Source organism: Canis lupus, chromosome 23, assembly GCF_003254725.2.
Source record: "Canis lupus dingo isolate Sandy chromosome 23, ASM325472v2, whole genome shotgun sequence".
Taxonomy (NCBI): Eukaryota; Metazoa; Chordata; class Mammalia; order Carnivora; family Canidae; genus Canis; species Canis lupus.
The window spans coordinates 23,659,970-23,677,346 of record NC_064265.1 but is presented as its reverse complement, the minus strand read 5'-3'; the positions used below and the strand labels follow the sequence as shown (position 1 = coordinate 23,677,346).

The 17,377-nt window shown below is 37.5% G+C and overlaps 1 protein-coding gene across 1 annotated transcript in view; it reads left to right on the top strand.

Moving 5' to 3' along the window:
• The window catches only part of KCNH8 (potassium voltage-gated channel subfamily H member 8), a 367,898-nt gene that overhangs the window by 303,653 nt on the left and 46,868 nt on the right, over positions 1-17,377 (top strand). Inside the window, exons 9-11 of the mRNA XM_025448969.3 lie at positions 4,991-5,190; positions 6,050-6,299; positions 12,501-12,715. Coding sequence (XP_025304754.1) covers positions 4,991-5,190; positions 6,050-6,299; positions 12,501-12,715 — 665 coding nt within the window. The remainder of the gene's footprint in view (positions 1-4,990; positions 5,191-6,049; positions 6,300-12,500; positions 12,716-17,377) is intronic.

Here is a 17,377-nt window from a genome sequence, read left to right as displayed (position 1 = left end):
TAACATGATGATTCAACCAATGGAAGTAAAACTAAGTTGTCTAAAATATTGGTGATGATCACAAGAAGACCTCAAATAAATAATTTTAAAAGATTGCCTTTGGGGGATCCCTGGGTGGCGCAGCGGTTTAGCGCCTGCCTTCAGCCCAGGGCGCGATCCTGGAGACCCGGGATCAAATCCCACGTCAGGCTCCCGGGGCATGGAGCTTGCTTCTCCCTCTGCTTGTGTCTCTGCCCCTCTCTCTCTCTCTCTCTCTCTCTGTGTGACTATCATAAATAAATAAAAATTTTAAAAAAAAATTGCCTTTGGGAAGTGGGATGAGGGTGAAAGGATGTGTTTGGGGCTGAACTATTCACAATATATTTTCTAAGCTAATTGCTCATGATTACAAAACTTTTAAAACAAAATATCAAATGACCAGAGGTTCACTTCAGTTCCATAAATATTCATGGCATGCTTAAATTATGCCAGGCACTGTGCTAGATGCTGGGGAAACAAAAATGACTAAGACATAACTTTCCTTCGAGGAGTTCACAGTTTAGTAATGGAAATAGGAACTTGGGCAGATGATGTTCTTTCTTTTTCCATTTTAATTCTTCCTATTATAATGCACATTTAGAAAAGACTGAGAAGTCCACACAAAAATTAAAATTACATAAAATCCCATTACCAAAGATAGTCTTTTCAGTCTTTTTACACATATATTACCCTCTTTTTGACAATATTTACATTAACTCTGCATATCATTTTTGCTGCTAAACAAAATATATTAGAACATTTTCCCATATCTTTAAAAGCTCTTCTATCAGGGCACCTGGATGCCTCAGTGGTTGAGTATCTGCCTTTGGTCGGAGTCCCACCAGAGCCTACTTCTCCCTCTGCCAATGTCTCTGCCTCTCCCTCTCTGTGAATAAATAAATAAAATATTAAAAAATAAATAAAGGCTCTTCTATCAGATTTACTAACAGCGGCCTCATAGTCACCTAATAAGTAAGCCCCAATGGATGGGTCCATTGGCTCAATCTCGGAGGTCAGATAAAACTTCCTAGTGAAGGTGGCTCATCCCTGAGGACATGCCCCGTTTAAATGAGTCATTGTTGTCCTGAAAAAGGTAAAGTGAAATTCCTAACAGTTAAGGCTTTCCTTGGGTCCTCTCATCCTATATATATTCTCCTGACAGAATTTTATTGGCCCCATATGGGCTATGGTGTTCACAAATTCAGGCTTTTTAAAGATGGCTACACTGCCATTCGAATAGGTCGTTTAGGAAATTGTTCTCACTCTGCTTTCTCCGCCATCTGCTCTCCACAATCCAGTGTACTCCAGCAGGAGGGGAAAATTCTAGGTCAGTGAGTAGGTGGGAGAGAGGAGGAGGGCAGCTAAGATTACCCAAAGCCTGGGCTCTGGTCTCCTTTTATATTAGGGGCAAACAGTCTGCAGGCACTGCAAAGTGGTTGGCTGACGAACTCAGCAAGGATGCTCTACCTCAGGAGAGCAGTGCTGCCCAAGAGGCAGGGAGAGAAAAGGGAAGGGAGAGGGAGGAGAAAAGAAAGGAGAGGGAGGGAAGAGAAAAGAGAAGGAAGAGGAAGAAAAGGAGACACAGAAAAAGAAAGCCAGGCAGCCCCTCTAAGAGTGCACTTTCATTTAAGTTCTATTGACTTTCTTCTGAGATCCCAATTACGGAGGTTCCTCCCAAGACCTGATATTAAGACAGGATTTTACAGGATTCGTTTTATACAAAACTCAATTATACAAAGCAAAAGAGCCACCCACACACTCAGCAGCAGCCCTAGCATGCTACTTTAAGAATTATATACATCAGATTTGCTAGGAGGAAAAGAAAAAGTGAATGATAACTTCCAAACTGACCTGGATATTGCAGTTCTTGAGTTAAACTGCCATAGCAGATGGAATGATTTGGCCTGACAGTTATCTACACTCTTCACCAGTGTGAAAGTGATAACCAGTGACAGAGAGGCAAAATAACTTTAGAAACTGAAAAATTAAGGGATCTGTGGTTTTATTTATTTAACTACTTAAATGAGAAGTATTTGCTGCTGCTGAAATGAAACTGAAATTATGGTGACTCGAAAATAGACTAGAACTTTCCAACAACACTTAGAATGCTACAATTAATCCAGTAATTCATTTTATTGATAATGTACAATTAGGATGCTAAATGATCTGAACATATTACTTCTCTTACTTTAAGTGTTTTACACACATTATAATTAAGCAAAGCAAAGTTAAAATCATACACATAATTAAGGAAAGCAGTGTTAAAATAAATGAAATAAAATTGTTCTCAGTACTCAGTTTAATCTCCATGAAAGACTATTACATACTTTTACAGATGGTAGGGCTTCCAAACAGTGAGCCCATAAGTATATTAACTGAGCCTGAAATTGGTGTTTAATTTCTTTGAGTTGGAGCAGAATCGTTTCCTTCCTTTGCTGAGTGTTTACCATAAATAGAGGTCTCTTCTTCCAAACAAAGTATTTGACATAGGAACTACTGTGCTTTAAAAAACATGCAGAAGAATGGAACTCTATTTAGAATTTACCAAGAGCCATTCAATAGTGAGTTATTAGGCAGTATACATCTTTCTTGGAATAATTTTGACCCGTTGTAAGACATTCCATTTTTGAAAATGTAGAGAGAATATATACTTACATTTGTATGGAGCCAGCATTTTTGAAATATTTCTTGAATTTCTTTCATCAAGAAGTTATTTCCATTAACAAACACTCTTAAATATTTAAGAGATTGCTGTAAAACCTAAACTGAGTCCTTTTCCCCATATTTTTACACTACTGGGCATATTGAAAATTCGTCATTACACTTTCCAATCTCACAGGAAAAATTAGCATAAATTGAGCAGCCACTGTTTTTCATACAAAATATTAGGCACTTTAAAAATATATATATTAACTCTTTAAATATCAAAAAAGTCATATGAATAAGTTACCACTCTTACTTATCCATGGGATTTCTAACATCTTCCCAAGTTCACAGTTAGGAAGTGCCAAAGTCAGGTTTCAAATCTTGATGTGTCTGATTCTGAAGCCCATATTCTCTCTGCAACATTATACTCCTCCTGTGTATAGACCCTAAATTTAGCCTTTTCTAGTAACTTTTCTAAAATGTTGGGGGCTTCCTTATTATTACCATTTATCTTTATAGGCATGATGACCATATCTTCCATAGAGAAATGATGATATATAACCTGAAAGAGTTTTAATTCCAATATTAGATTAGATTGAAATTAACATGCCAGTGGTCACTAATTACTGGGGAATGTAGAGGAAAGAGAAAATTTTATTTGAGGCTGTCTTGAAATAGAATGAAGATTCTGGAAGATAGATGCAGTAATATGTTGACACATTTGCACTAATGTATTCATTTTGATGCTGAGAAACTTGAGTTCCTTTGACATTGAGATTTTGGTACAAGGACACTTTGATAGGTCCTAATAGACAAACTACTAAATTTTTAGTCTTTTTTTTTTTTTTTTTATCAAAAGCTGTTGAAACAGATGATTTCACCCGACCTCTGAGTTGTCAGTCCTGTCCAGGATGGGGATCAGGGGTGAATTCTGAATATCACTGAGAGTTGACCTGCCCAGAAACCTAACTACACCTGGCTCTCAACTCTCCCAATGCCATAGCCCCGGGTGGGTTCAAGGCCTTCTTGGATTATCTGCTAGTGTCTGCAGAGACCATTCCAGTTCTGTTTGGCTAATCACTATTTAGTACAAATTCCTGTCTTGCCTTCTTGACTTTAAGATACTTGGGCATTCCTTATGGTGAATAACTCCTAGAAATAACTTTTTTTTTCAGTAGAAGACCCATCTCCAAGCCCCATCAACTCTTGAATTCTTGTGAACTGTCTTCTATTTTATAATCTGTTGGTGGTTCGAGAAAGGGGAAGGGTCAGCAAGAAAGTGGGGATTAAATACCAACTGAGAAATCTCATTAAAACAGGAATCGCATATATATGTACCAACCTGGTTCCTCTCAGAATGGCAACATGACTCTAAGCAGAATATCTGTTTTTCTCTATGAATGCATTTGTTTCTTTAATGGTCCCAGGTTTTCAGATATCTCCTTAAAATGTAAGTAACCTCAGAGCTAAAGTGAGGTTGGCGATTGGAGCCATATTAATCTCAGCTTCAGATTGCTCAGAAAATCCTCAGTTACATTTCTAGCAACTTTCTCTATACCTTTATTAATAAAAATGTGTTATATTTAATATGCTAAAACAAATTTTAAGTGATGGCTTAGGGGAAAAGACTAATAAAGGTTAACCAGTTATAATAGATTTTTTAAAAAGATTTTATTAATTTATTTTTGAGAGAGACAATGTGTGCATGCACACACAAGTGATGGGGATGTGTAGGAGGGGGAAGGGAAAGGGACAAACAGATTCCATGCTGAGGGCAGAGCCCATTAGGGCTCTCCTGACCCTGAGATCATGACCTGAGCCGAAGTCAAGAGTCTGATGCTTAACCAACTGAGCCCCTCAGGTACCTCTATAATAGACTTATTTTTAAAATGTATTTGTTATTATGATAACCATTGAACTGTAACTTTAGAGCTTTTTATGAAATTATATCAAAATTATTTTATCTTGGCTATTAAACTATACCTATTAAAATAATATAGATGCAAAAAGTACAAAATAAAAGTTGGTCATAGCCAGAATAGTAGTTAGTGGATTGTGAGTCAGAGGGGCCTATTTTACCTATTACTGAATATTTTTAGAAGATATTTTTACTTTTATCAAGCCATATGGATTCAAGTGAATGCATCAGGATCCACTCTGTGACAAAGTGGCTGTACCAAAATGCTCATACCAAAACAGTTGTATCAACATGGCCACATAAGCATACTCTGCTGAATTCAGGATATATAAACTGTAAATTTAGACTTAAGGGGTGAGCTACTCAATCATATTTCTCTCCCATTGTATGCTTTGTTGTCCTCTCTAGCCTTAATGCATGCCTTGGTGTTTGGAAACGTGACAGCGATCATACAGAGGATGTATTCCAGGTGGTCTCTCTATCACACTAGAACTAAGGATCTGAAGGACTTCATACGGGTCCATCACCTGCCCCAGCAGCTCAAGCAGAGGATGCTTGAATATTTCCAAACAACCTGGTCAGTCAACAATGGAATAGATTCAAATGAGGTAATGTTCATTTCTCATGTTGACGTTTTCAGGCAGAAAGGACATATTCTTAGGTAAAAGCAAGGTGCTCTAATGCAGTCCTCAGAAGTGAAGTACACACCAACTTCTTTACCTGTATTTTTTAATCCCTCATGAAACCTGGTTCATCTTCTTTCATCGGCTTTGGCTTACATTTTCATGATGACACTCTGGACTGACCATTGTTTTACATTAATTTGCTACTTCGGTCAATCAGGTGGACTTTCATTCTTATTGATCCTCTCTGGAGGAACCAATCAATTCTTATGACCATTAAATTGTGTAATGTTGGATTATTAGATTAACCAAGTTACTGTGTGCCTTTAAAACCAACAAAGTAAAAAAGAAAATGTCTTCTGGCACGTGTATTATCTGTGGACTTCCAGGAATACCCCAGATCACCACGTAAGAAAGGTATCCTATAATAATCAACTGTGCTACAGTGCCCCAATCAAACTATAATCCCTCTTTTAATTGATGATTTGGTTTCTCCGCTTGTGCAGATATGACCATGATGCCAGAGGAAAATACCAGTGGGTCCAAATTCTATATCTTCTCTCCTGAGTGAGAGTCTTTGTGAAAATTAAGTCACAAGAAGCCATACATCTTCATTCTAGAGTCTTTTATTAATGTATCATATTTCTCCAGACTTATTATCTGCTGATTTTATAGTAGCAGCTAACTGGGGTCACAGTCACTGAAAAATCTCCCCAGGGTTCTATATATTTCCTCTTCTGTACACTAGTTGGTCAAACAGTGGGAAAAACATCCCTCTTCTCTTGCAGAGTAAATAAATTAGACTAGACTTAACCCAACTTGATTTCTTCTTTCATCTTGACAGCTTTTGAAAGACTTTCCAGACGAGCTGCGTTCTGACATCACTATGCATTTGAACAAGGAAATCCTCCAGTTGTCCCTTTTTGAATGTGCCAGCCGGGGCTGCCTCAGGTCTCTGTCTCTACACATCAAAACCTCTTTCTGTGCTCCGGGGGAGTATCTGCTTCGTCAAGGAGATGCTTTGCAGGCCATCTACTTTGTATGCTCAGGCTCCATGGAAGTTCTTAAAGACAGCATGGTGCTGGCTATTCTTGGTGGGTCTAAGTTTAAAAACCTCAAGAAATTTTACCCTAGAGCATAAGTTGAGAAGAGAAAATGGTGGGGGAACGGAATACTGCTATTGTGAGTAAGGAAATTCTGGGTGAACATATGGAATTAGGATTATTTCTTAAATGGATTTCATTTGCCAATTATTTATTATTGTTATGCCACATACTGAGTTTACCCTGTGCTAAGTATTACATCCAACATATCATTTCATTCTTGTTAAAAATCCAGCAGGGTGAATATTTTTTTAAAGATTTTATTTTATTCATGAGAGACACAGAAAAAGAGAGGCAGAGACATAGGCAGAGAAAGAAGCAGGCTCCATGCAGGGAGCCCGATGCGGGATTCGATCCCGGGACCCCAGGATTACACCCTGAGCCAAAGGCAGACGCTTAACCACTGAGCCACCTGGGCATCCCCAGCAGTATGAATATTAACCCCATTTTACAAATGAATAAATAGTATCTTAGTTAATTTCTCCAAATAACATGATAAGCAAATGAACACAGTTCTTTTTTATTCTTAAAGCCAGATTATTAGTCGTGATACTTGCTGCCTTTTGGTGAAGTAGCCGATCAATTTTAAGAGAGCATTTCTTTATTTCTGTGGAGAACAAATTCAGAGAAGAACATAAAAATTATTTCATCTGGGCTAGAAATAGTGCAAAAATTATTATGCATTGAGAATAAGCTCTCACTGCAGTCATTAATCCAATATTTTCAAGGTTTTTTATTTTTACTTCCTGAAAGAAATTTCATAGGATGGTTTGTAAAGATTTTATACCACAAAGTTGACTCCCATTTATTAAGATACAATTGGTTTTCATTAAAATACAAGGTCACCTGGGTGGCGCAGCGGTTTGGCACCTGCCTTTGGCCCAGGGCACGATCCTGGAGACCCGGGATCGAATCCCGCATCGGGCTCCCGGTGCATGGAGCCTGCTTCTCCCTCTGCCTGTGTCTCTGCCCCTCTCTCTCTCTGTGACTATCATAAATAAATAAATAAAAATTTAAAAAAAATTTAAAAAAAAATAAATAAAATACAAGGTCAGCTGACAAAAGATGATGTGTAGAGTTAATGTAGAAAAATTCCTACTCACAATTTTTGTGTAATTCTTTTAAAATCACTATCTCTTGTTTTTTTTTTGTTTTTTTTTTTTTGTTCATTCAACTAATATTTACAGAGGGCCTAAGAATGTGTCAGGTTGTGACCTAAACAATAAATATATTTTGAACACCAATGTAGTATATCGATGTTTAGAATTTGTGTTAATATAAAAAGGTTAATTTATTTTTAATATAATTTAAGAACTAAGATTTATAAAGCACTTAACCATTTATAAAATATTTTCACGTGCAGGTTCTTATTTAAGCCTTCCTAACACAAAGAAACAGATGGGAGTGGTATTTTCTCTGTTTTTCCAAAGCCAAAGCTAACTTAGGTCTTTTGACTCTATATCCAGTTCTCTTTCCACCTCTAAGCAATGCCTGCTATTCTATATAATTATTGTAAGCCTGCTTTCACTGGATTCTAGTCATAAGCTTCAAGACAGATTATATTTGGGAAAGGGAAGAGAACTAATATTTATTGAATCCCCAATATGAGCCAGGTGTTTTATGTCCATTATCCAACTTAAATCCTACTATCCTGTTAGGTTGCCATGGTTAGTCCTGATTAAAGGTGGAAAGGGGAGGCTAGTGAATAGTGAAATACCCACAGGCTTCTCATTGCTTCATATTCACTCAATTTGCCACTTACCAGAGGAAAGGTAGGGCTTGCTTTTTAAAGTTTTGGTACTACTCTTGATTCATCCTCATGTTTTTTCTCCTTAATAGAAAGGCTGGAGGGAAGGTACAAAGTTGAGGGATAGGGCAATTGGATGATGGGCATTGAGGAGGGCACTTGATGTAATGAGCATTGAGTATTATATGCAACTGATCGTCACTAAATTCTACTCCTGAAACTAATAATGCACTATATGTTAACTAAATTAACTAAAATTAAAAAAAAATTTTTTTTAAGAAAGGCACAGGATAGCAACCGAAAGAGTTCATTTTCAGGTTGGCCAGTTCATTATCAGTGTCGGAGTGAGGCTTAAAACTCCTGCTACCAACTTGGCAAAGTTAACAACCATTCTATTATTTTGTGATTCTAAATCAAAATTTACAGTTATTTCTAAATTTGCTTCAAAAATTACTTTTAATCATAAAATAATTTTCCATGGCCTTCCTTAAGACCATGTAAGTTTTATAGCCTGCCTATTAACATAGCCTTCCTTTAGAAGGGCATATAGTTATTTTTCCAAAACTACATGGTTTGATATGCTTGTAAGCAAAAATAATATAACTTGTTTAAATATATATAATCTCTTTTTTCCATAATCTTGGTGTGTTTTACATTCAGTAACTAGCAACAATTCTAGGAATGGAATATGAAGCCAACCTCCATAACATTAGAACATAATAGGTACAAATTCAGTGGCTTCTAGGTGATTAGCATTGTTTGTAATACATAATTCAACTGGATTTTCTTATTGAAAAAAATTCTACTCACATCTGAAAGGCTTAATCCTTTGCCTTATGCTCTTGGCCCCAATTTCCTCCATGAATTATGATTTTCATAATTAACATTTTCACATCTTCATTTCTACTGTGTCGAACACGAAAAATGGTTTAAATGCAAACTGTCACATGACCATTCTAAATGCTTGTATGTGGTATTGGGACTAAACCCAAACAAGGATAACAAACTACTAATATTCTATCTTTTTGGTTAACATTATTTCAATGGAGATTGGGTATTTTACTTCCCCTGTGGTAATATTGTCATATAGGGCCAATTAAAAGCAATACTGACTTTAATAAATGTAAGCACATGGCTTCACATTTGATCTTTAGATATTTAATACACATTCACTCTGCCAACAAAATGAATTAATATATAATGTTGTAGGGAAGAAGGATCACCAAACAGCTGTCAAGCCGTAACTTATTCAAGCAACTCAGTTGTCCAGTCGATACACGAAGGCATTTCTTAATCTGATGCCTGGGGAGGCGGTTGACATAGAATCAAGGATTTGTTATGGGGATAGAATTTGTTTGCCTTGTGCACTTCCATTTCATGTCCTGGTAATTATGTTTTTCTACCAATTTCTTCACTGATGTTTAAAAGAAAATGACAAAGCACTGATAAATGTGCTCTTCACAGATGGTATTAGTCTGCTTAATTATAATTAAACATGTTATGGCTCTAACCTGGATAATTTGCAGATGCTTCCCATCAGCTTGCCTCACACACCCCCCATATCCCACTGCCTGTGGAAGACTCACTAGTTAGCAAATATCAATAATAGAATTCTGAAAAATGGAGAAAGAGATCATAGAAATCCTTCTCTTCTTTAGAAATAAGGACACTGAGACCTAGACTAATTAAGAAACTTATATCAAGGTCCTAAATCTAGATAGTAAGAAATTCACAAGACCATAAAATCAGTGAAGGTAGGACCACATTGTTATTTACCAGTGTACACATACCAAGGCTCAACACAAGGTCTGGTACATAGGTCAGTGCTTCATAAATACTCATTAAATGAAAAATACACTGGAATTCTTTCTATGGTGCCAAGCTTAGAAAGATGTTGATGTTGCTTTTATAGCTGGGGTCATTGTGGCTTAAATAGTCATGCTATGGTCATCCAAAGTATGAATGTGTGATGACCCTAAAGTCGTTCTAAACAGCAGTTGCTTAACAGAATATATAAACACTCTTTGTAGCAAGACACTACATCATGACAAACTCTCCTGAGATATACAAATTTCAAAATTTACTAGATTCAAAGCATCCTGGTATATTTACATCTGGGATCCCTGGGTGGCTCAGTGGTTGAGCATCTGCCTTTGGCTCAGGTCGTGATCCTCGGGTCCTGGGATCGAGTCCCGCATCGGGCTCCTGCAGGGAGTCTGCTTCTCCTCTGCCTGTGTCTCTGTTTCTGTGTCTCTCATGAATAAATAAAATCTTAAAAAGGCAAAAAAGCAGAGCAGATGGTATATTTACATCTTGCATTGGTACCCAATTTTGAGTTTTTGAGCATCAATTTAGATTTCTTTTTTTTTTTTTAAAGATTTTATTTATTTATCATGACAGACATAGAGAGAAAGAGAGAGTCAGAGACACAGGCAGAGGGAGAATCAGGCTCCATGCAGGAGCCTGATGTGGGACTCAGTCCCGGGTCTCCAGCATCACGCCCTGGGCCAAAGGCAGGCACTAAACCGCTGAGCCACCCAGGGATCCCCCCAATTTAGATTTCTAATAAAACATGTAAGAAACAAAATTGCCAAGTTTAGCAGTATCGGTGACAACAAAAACAACTTGAATTCTCTAGCACCATGTAGTTGTATATTCCCTTAGAACTGTAAGTATAGATTTTAGTCCCTTTTTTCTTTGGTCAAATAGGCTCAGCCTCAAGGTTTGAATTTAATGTTATTTCAAAGATAATACTTAGATGTAATTCAATAATTTTTAAATGTTCAATTTTTATCTTTTATATACTTATGAATATTTCAAGTATTCATGGTTAATTTGGCATGTTTCCTTTTACTGTGAAATTCAATAAAACAGAATTTTATTGAAGCCTGCTATAGGTCAGATACTTTCCTTCCAGAAATGCTGAGCACGATAAAAAAATAACAATTTATAAGTTAAAAAAATAACCGAATGTGGGACAGGGCAATTTGCTGTATACCATTCCAAAGATATTATTTGTTTGGTGGTTTCTCTGCTGATCAGTTGTTGGTTGTTGATTCCCTGTGAGACAGAGTAAAGTGGCCATTAAAAAAATAATAAAATTTAAAGCACAGGCAGGAGGACAAAGCAAAGAAATTCCAAAGTTGTAGCCATGAATCTCATGCCAGTGTCCTCTGTGAACTTAGGTCATATTACTTCAGTGTTTAACCTAAGTTTGTCTGATGATTGAATGGATTTTCTTTCATGTTTCTCACATGGATGCCGAGTGAATTAATGGCTGTGTCTAAAATCAATCTGAAGGTGCAATCAACACTTATATTTATGCTCGCCTTCCTGCTAAGCTAAACTGATTCAAATCAATTGAAATATTTTAAAGATTCAAATACATCATCTAGTATTATCTAATCAGCAAACTCAAGGAAGCCAGCTAGTTCCCAGGCAGGCGAATCCAACCTAAGACTGATAGAGACTCCGCAGGCAAAATACCAGAAGGTGCTGGGAGTGGGTCGGGCACAGATGACAAAGTGGTGGTAAGTCTCTCTCCTTACAGTGGTGCAAGCCAAGAGCACATAGTTTTCATTTATTTGATTTCTTTTTCTTTCTTTTCTTTTCTTTGCTTTTTTTTTTTTTTAATGGGAAAATTGGCCTTTTACACTGTTAGAGAGTGTTAGAAGTATAGCTTGTGTCTTATATTTTCATTTAGTACATTCAGTGTCCATCATGTCTAATACTTCTCTCTGCCCCCCAGTTCTGAGGAGATGGAAGGAGGCCACCTTCTCTCTCCTTGCCATCCTGTCTGATAGACATGTTCAGAGGTAAATAAAACAACCTGAGTATGTTAGCAAGCTGATGATGAGGACAATTATTGTGTTAGAATCAAAATTATTAATAGACATTTTCAGGATATGATACAGAGCCTTACAAAAAAAACTGGAGCCATTATCATTTCTCTTGAACAGTTGAGGCAACTGTGACAAAAATGTCAACTGCTTTGTTTGAAGTTATTTGTTGAATGCCATGAGGGGTTGTCTGGAGTCATCTATGCATGACAATTGCTGTCTCTGGCTCTCCTAGTCTTTATCCCCTCTCTGGCTCTCCTAGTCTTTATCCCCTCGACCCTCTCTGGCTCTCCTAGTCTTTATCCCCTCGACCACTGCTCTCAACCAGGAACAGTCTTGCCTCGCCAGGGAACATTTGGCAATGCCTGAAGATATTTTTGGTTGTCACCACTGGGGGATTGGGAATATGTACATTCTACTGTGTACAGAAAGCCCCCTCCCATGACAAAGAATTGCCAGACCCCAAATATCAACACTGCCAAGATAAAGGTTTCTTTTTCTTTGCAGAGTCATCTCAGAGAAGTGAAGCCTGTAAGTCAAATGAAGTCTCCAGTCCCAGCTTGCTTTTGTTTAAAAGTGACATGTCTCTTTTTTCACTGTTTCAAGGGAAAGGGGACTTAATTGGAGCAAATCTATCAATTAAGGACCAAGTGATCAAGACCAACGCAGATGTGAAGGCTTTAACCTACTGTGATCTTCAGTGCATCATCCTCAAAGGACTCTTTGAAGTGCTAGACCTTTACCCAGAGTATGCTCACAAGTTTGTGGAAGACATTCAGCATGACCTCACATACAACCTTCGAGAAGGTCATGAGAGTGATGTAAGTCTCACTTCTAATTAGTGCTGAGACCTAAAACATGGATCCTCAGGATCATTTATAACAGTAAAAGCACATGTCATGACTTCACTTGTAAAAGTCCCTGAATGAATAAGGTATGGTTATTCAGCCAGTAGTTGAACAATTAAATAATTAGGTAGAAATCAAGCCTGGCGTTGGTTATCAACATTTTAGGAAAGTATTGTTTATAGATGACCTCCTTTAATTCAGTTTCTTTCTTGTTTATTTTCATGCGCTTATAACAAGCATCAGTTTTAGTGATATACTATTTAGCTACAGATGCATGATTTCTCCAGAATTTAAAGATTTCCAGATAGAATATATGGCTCAGAGTTTGCTGTGTTTGTAACTGTTTACTATTCCACTTGCTTGCTAGGGAGTTTGCTTAAGAGAAATCTTTTTGTCAAACAGTACCCAAAATAGTCTATCTTAAAATTACTAAATATGCATAAAAGGATTCAAGCCAAAGATTGATACACTGAAAGCATAATGAGCATTTTATGAAATTAGATATTTGCTGCGTGTCTCAGTTTATACAAAGAGCTTTCCTAACAAAATAGGTACTACCCTGCATCTTGGGATTAAGCTGGTCACGAATATGACTTCATTAGATGTGTCAGTGGCACAAATGATTTAATAGGAATGATTGTTGAAAGGCAAGCCAGAGCATGCATAATGTTCAGTAACAACAAAAGTCTCGATCGGCCGCCTTGAGTTTTGCCCCAGATATTTGCAATATTCTAGGGTTTTTTTTCCCTGAGAGGAACTATTCTTCTGACTAACCCATATTGTGGAAGCATTTTGTTAGTCATTAATATTCCTCGTTCTGAAAGGTAGAGAAAGAATTCCTACTTCTTTAATAAAGAAAGGGGTATTTCTCCAGTTTCTTGAGGGTCAGTGACCTATCTAGGTGAAGGACCTGGACTACCCATCTCCAATACAGCACAAGAGGCTACTGCAAAGTTCAGAGAAGGCTCCTGAGGCAGAGACAAGGGAGCCCCTGAGGACATGCTCTTCCAGCAGCTTCTTTCCACTTGGACGTATGTGGTCATACTTGAGTGGTTGAGGTGCTGACTTCTCATAGCTACTTAAAACCTCATTTCTTAACATCCTAGTTCCCTACAACCTTGATCTGAGGCACCTGGCTGGCTCAGTTGGTAGAGCATATGAGTCTTGGTATTGGGGTCATGATTTTAAGCCCCACTTTGGGCATATGGCTTACTTAAAAATAAAATTAAATGAAAAGTTAAGAGAATTCAGAATTACTTTCCTAAGAGGTAACAAAGCCAAAGAAAGTATCAATTTTTTTTGTAATACTAAAAAGAATAAATTGAAAGAATAGCTAAATTGGAAATACTACTTTTCACTTCCCTTAAATTTAAGATGAGAGGTTTTCAAAAGCCATAGGAGGAATTTAAGCTGAATTTAAAAAAAAAAAAAAACCCTCTTGCAGTATAGATAACGTAATTCCTCCAAGTAATTTGGTATAGTAAGTTGTCTTAAGATGAAAAAGGATCTGCCTTCAAATCTAAACTCACACATGTATTTTCTGTAGAAATAGATGAACTCTTACAACACTAAAACCCCCAGAAAGTAAAGAATCAATACCTTTAACCATTATGTCATTCTGGACTGTTATTCACTTCACATTTATTGTCTAGGATATGAGACTACAAACTTCCTGGGTGAAATGAATTTACACATGGAAAATTCTAGGTCTAGCAAAGCAGCTTATCTATGTTTATAAAATACTTCATCAAAACATAACACACAGATCTGTTGCACTTACTTAATGGTTAACTGTGAGATATAGGGTCTCTAATGTGTATGGTGGAATCTGGTTGAGTATATCTCATATTCCTTAGTTAGCATTAGCTTCAGTGGTATCTGAATGTGAATTTATATTTCTGAGTCTAGACCCCCATGCCTTTAATATGCCGAGGTGAATCTTTATTTTGTTTGAGTTTTCAGTAGGCAGCCCCTATCTCAAACACAAATAACACTGATAAAAGCATCTAATTCCTAAGTTGTATTGAAATGTGTCCATTGGGTCACTTGACACTGGACAGTTTCTTAAATACTTAAGCTGTACTATATCCATGAGGTTTGACTCTGCTTCCTCACTTAGATAACAACAAGGCTGAATAGATCTTTCAAGTGAAATCTGTGATTTACCAACATCTCTTGCCACCGATGTGACTATATTACAATTTAATTCAAGATTGTACTGAAAAGAGAGCTATTTCCAAAGGAGGGACTTGGTTTAAATTTAGTACCCATTTCAGACTGAAATAAGATTGGGCTACTTGGAAGCAATTTTCCTGAAAATGATTTACCAAATGGTACTAATTTTAAAAATCATATCCGACAACCTAGATACTTAGCTCTTCAAGAGTAGCCTGAGTGTAGGTGTGCATCTGCTAGCTCAGTCTTGTGTAAAAAGAGAACATAATTAATTCTGCACCTTTTTGAGATATTTGTTCTTTGAAAATTGCGTATTAAAGGACTCACATGTTATTTGATCATGTCAGCTTTCCTTGCTATCGGAGAAGCAACAGGTGTTTTGTTTGTCAGTGTATATTTTAAAATATTTTTCCTGCAAGAAATGTTTTCTGGTGAATTGTTTTATGTATCATACACTTTTATGGTGCTTACAATGGTATCAGATAAGGTGGAAAAAGCTCAGTAAATAATGGCCTAGAAATTTTACTTGCACCTACCCAGTATATTTCTGTTCTGAAACTTTTCTCATACTGATCTTTCAGTGGATTCAGAAGTTGCAGCAAACATTACCTTGAAGGAAAAGATCACATTTCAGGTAGTGTCCCCAGGGCCCAGCGTTATGTTTATTATGTTCATGGCTTTCCGTAAATGATGATGGCTGTTGGACTTCTGGCACTTAATGAACATCTTACTTGCTCTGACTGCAGTAAAAAGACCCTCCGTGTCTTCTTTTCTTCTAGCGATTACGCAGGCTTACTGCTTCATTCCCTCCATTACTATTAGTTTTGTCCCTGTTTTCCCCTGAAAGACCTCAGGGTGGAATGGACTCCACTGGATTCTAAGTTTATATTCCACTCTACCTTGAAGTTCTCTTGCTCCTGCCTAGTCCCCTGCCTCAGAGAGATGAAGGCTCCATACTCCTAAGAAGAAAAAGGGTTACTCTTCACCTCTTCTCAAAGTACAGACTGATTCTTTTTAAAATTCTAATTTTAGGATAGAGCTAGTGTGGGGCATTGGCACAAGGGCCAGCCTGAGGATCCTGGTAAGTTTGGAGGCAACTTAGAATAAGGACATTGACTATAGGCAGCAAAAATCCAACTCAAATAGAGCATCAGAAGCAGAGGAGATTTATTGTAAGGATTCCAAGTATCTTATAGGATTAAATAAAGTACACGCGCACACACATACATGCAAATGCACACATACACACACCTGAATCTCAGGAATTCTTATAATCAGGTTAGGATTTTCTCCACATTTCTCACTTTTCCTTGCTTCTCCATTTATCTTTCCTTTGGTCATCATGCCGTCTTTCTTTCCTTGTCCAAATGGCAAGAAATTGTTGCAGATAGCAGCTCCTCAACTCAAGGGGGGAGCGGATTAAGCTGAACTCTTTTAGTCAATTCTAGATTCCTGTAGGAAGACTGAGTGGTTCAGCTCAAGTCAAGTGCCTACTCAGGTTTCATCATTTATTGTGTGTGGGAGTGTTTGTGTGAGGGGGTCAATGATGAAGAGAGATCACACTCTAGTAATATGGTGGTTTCCATGGCAACTCATGGACTGAAGAATTACGGTAAGAAAGATCCAGAAAAGTGGTGGGTGGTCAGGGGTAGCTGTTGGACAAATGAACCAAAGCCAGTATTGTATGAACTGTGGAGAATCACATCATTGCAGGTTATGCAATCATATCTCAGCAACATTTTCTTAGAACAAAATATTTAAACATATACAAAAAATAAAAACAAATAAAGTAGAGAACACATAAAAAGCTTTAAACCACCCTGAGCGGGCTCTTGTATCATCTCTTCTGGATTCTGTCTGGTGTAACCATTTGTCAGTCAAACAGCATGAGGCATATCCTACAAAGAGATCAGCCACATTTGAGGACATCTGGGTATTTCAGCTTGTGTTTGCAAGTTGAACAGTGAACATTTAGATTTTTAAACTCCTTGGGGGAAAGCAGGGGTTAGCTGAGTTGGAAAAGTCAGAGGATAAAAGGCCACCTGCCATCTCATAAACAAGACAAAAAAAGTCTTTCTTTCCTTACTTTCTTGGCTACTTCCATCCTGCAGGGAGCAGCAGATGTTCAGCCTGAAATAAAAGGTGTCAGATTTGCATACACACACACACACACACACACACACACACACACACACACACATAGGCAGGAGTCAATTTATGCACATTCCTTGAGAATAAAAAACTACCTAGGGTGCATTCACCTAGAATCCTCAAACCTGCCCTACTGGTGTTACTCAGGTCCCTACATTCCCCACTGCACTTCTGATGGTTGTTTAAGCTACCATCAAAGTCTGGAGCCTGCCCTCAAGTTCTCCTGTAGACTAGGGTAACAGAACCCACCCTCTTGACAAGGTTCTGTGACATGAAGATGATGTTGCTGCTGCTAATAGTATAATAGCT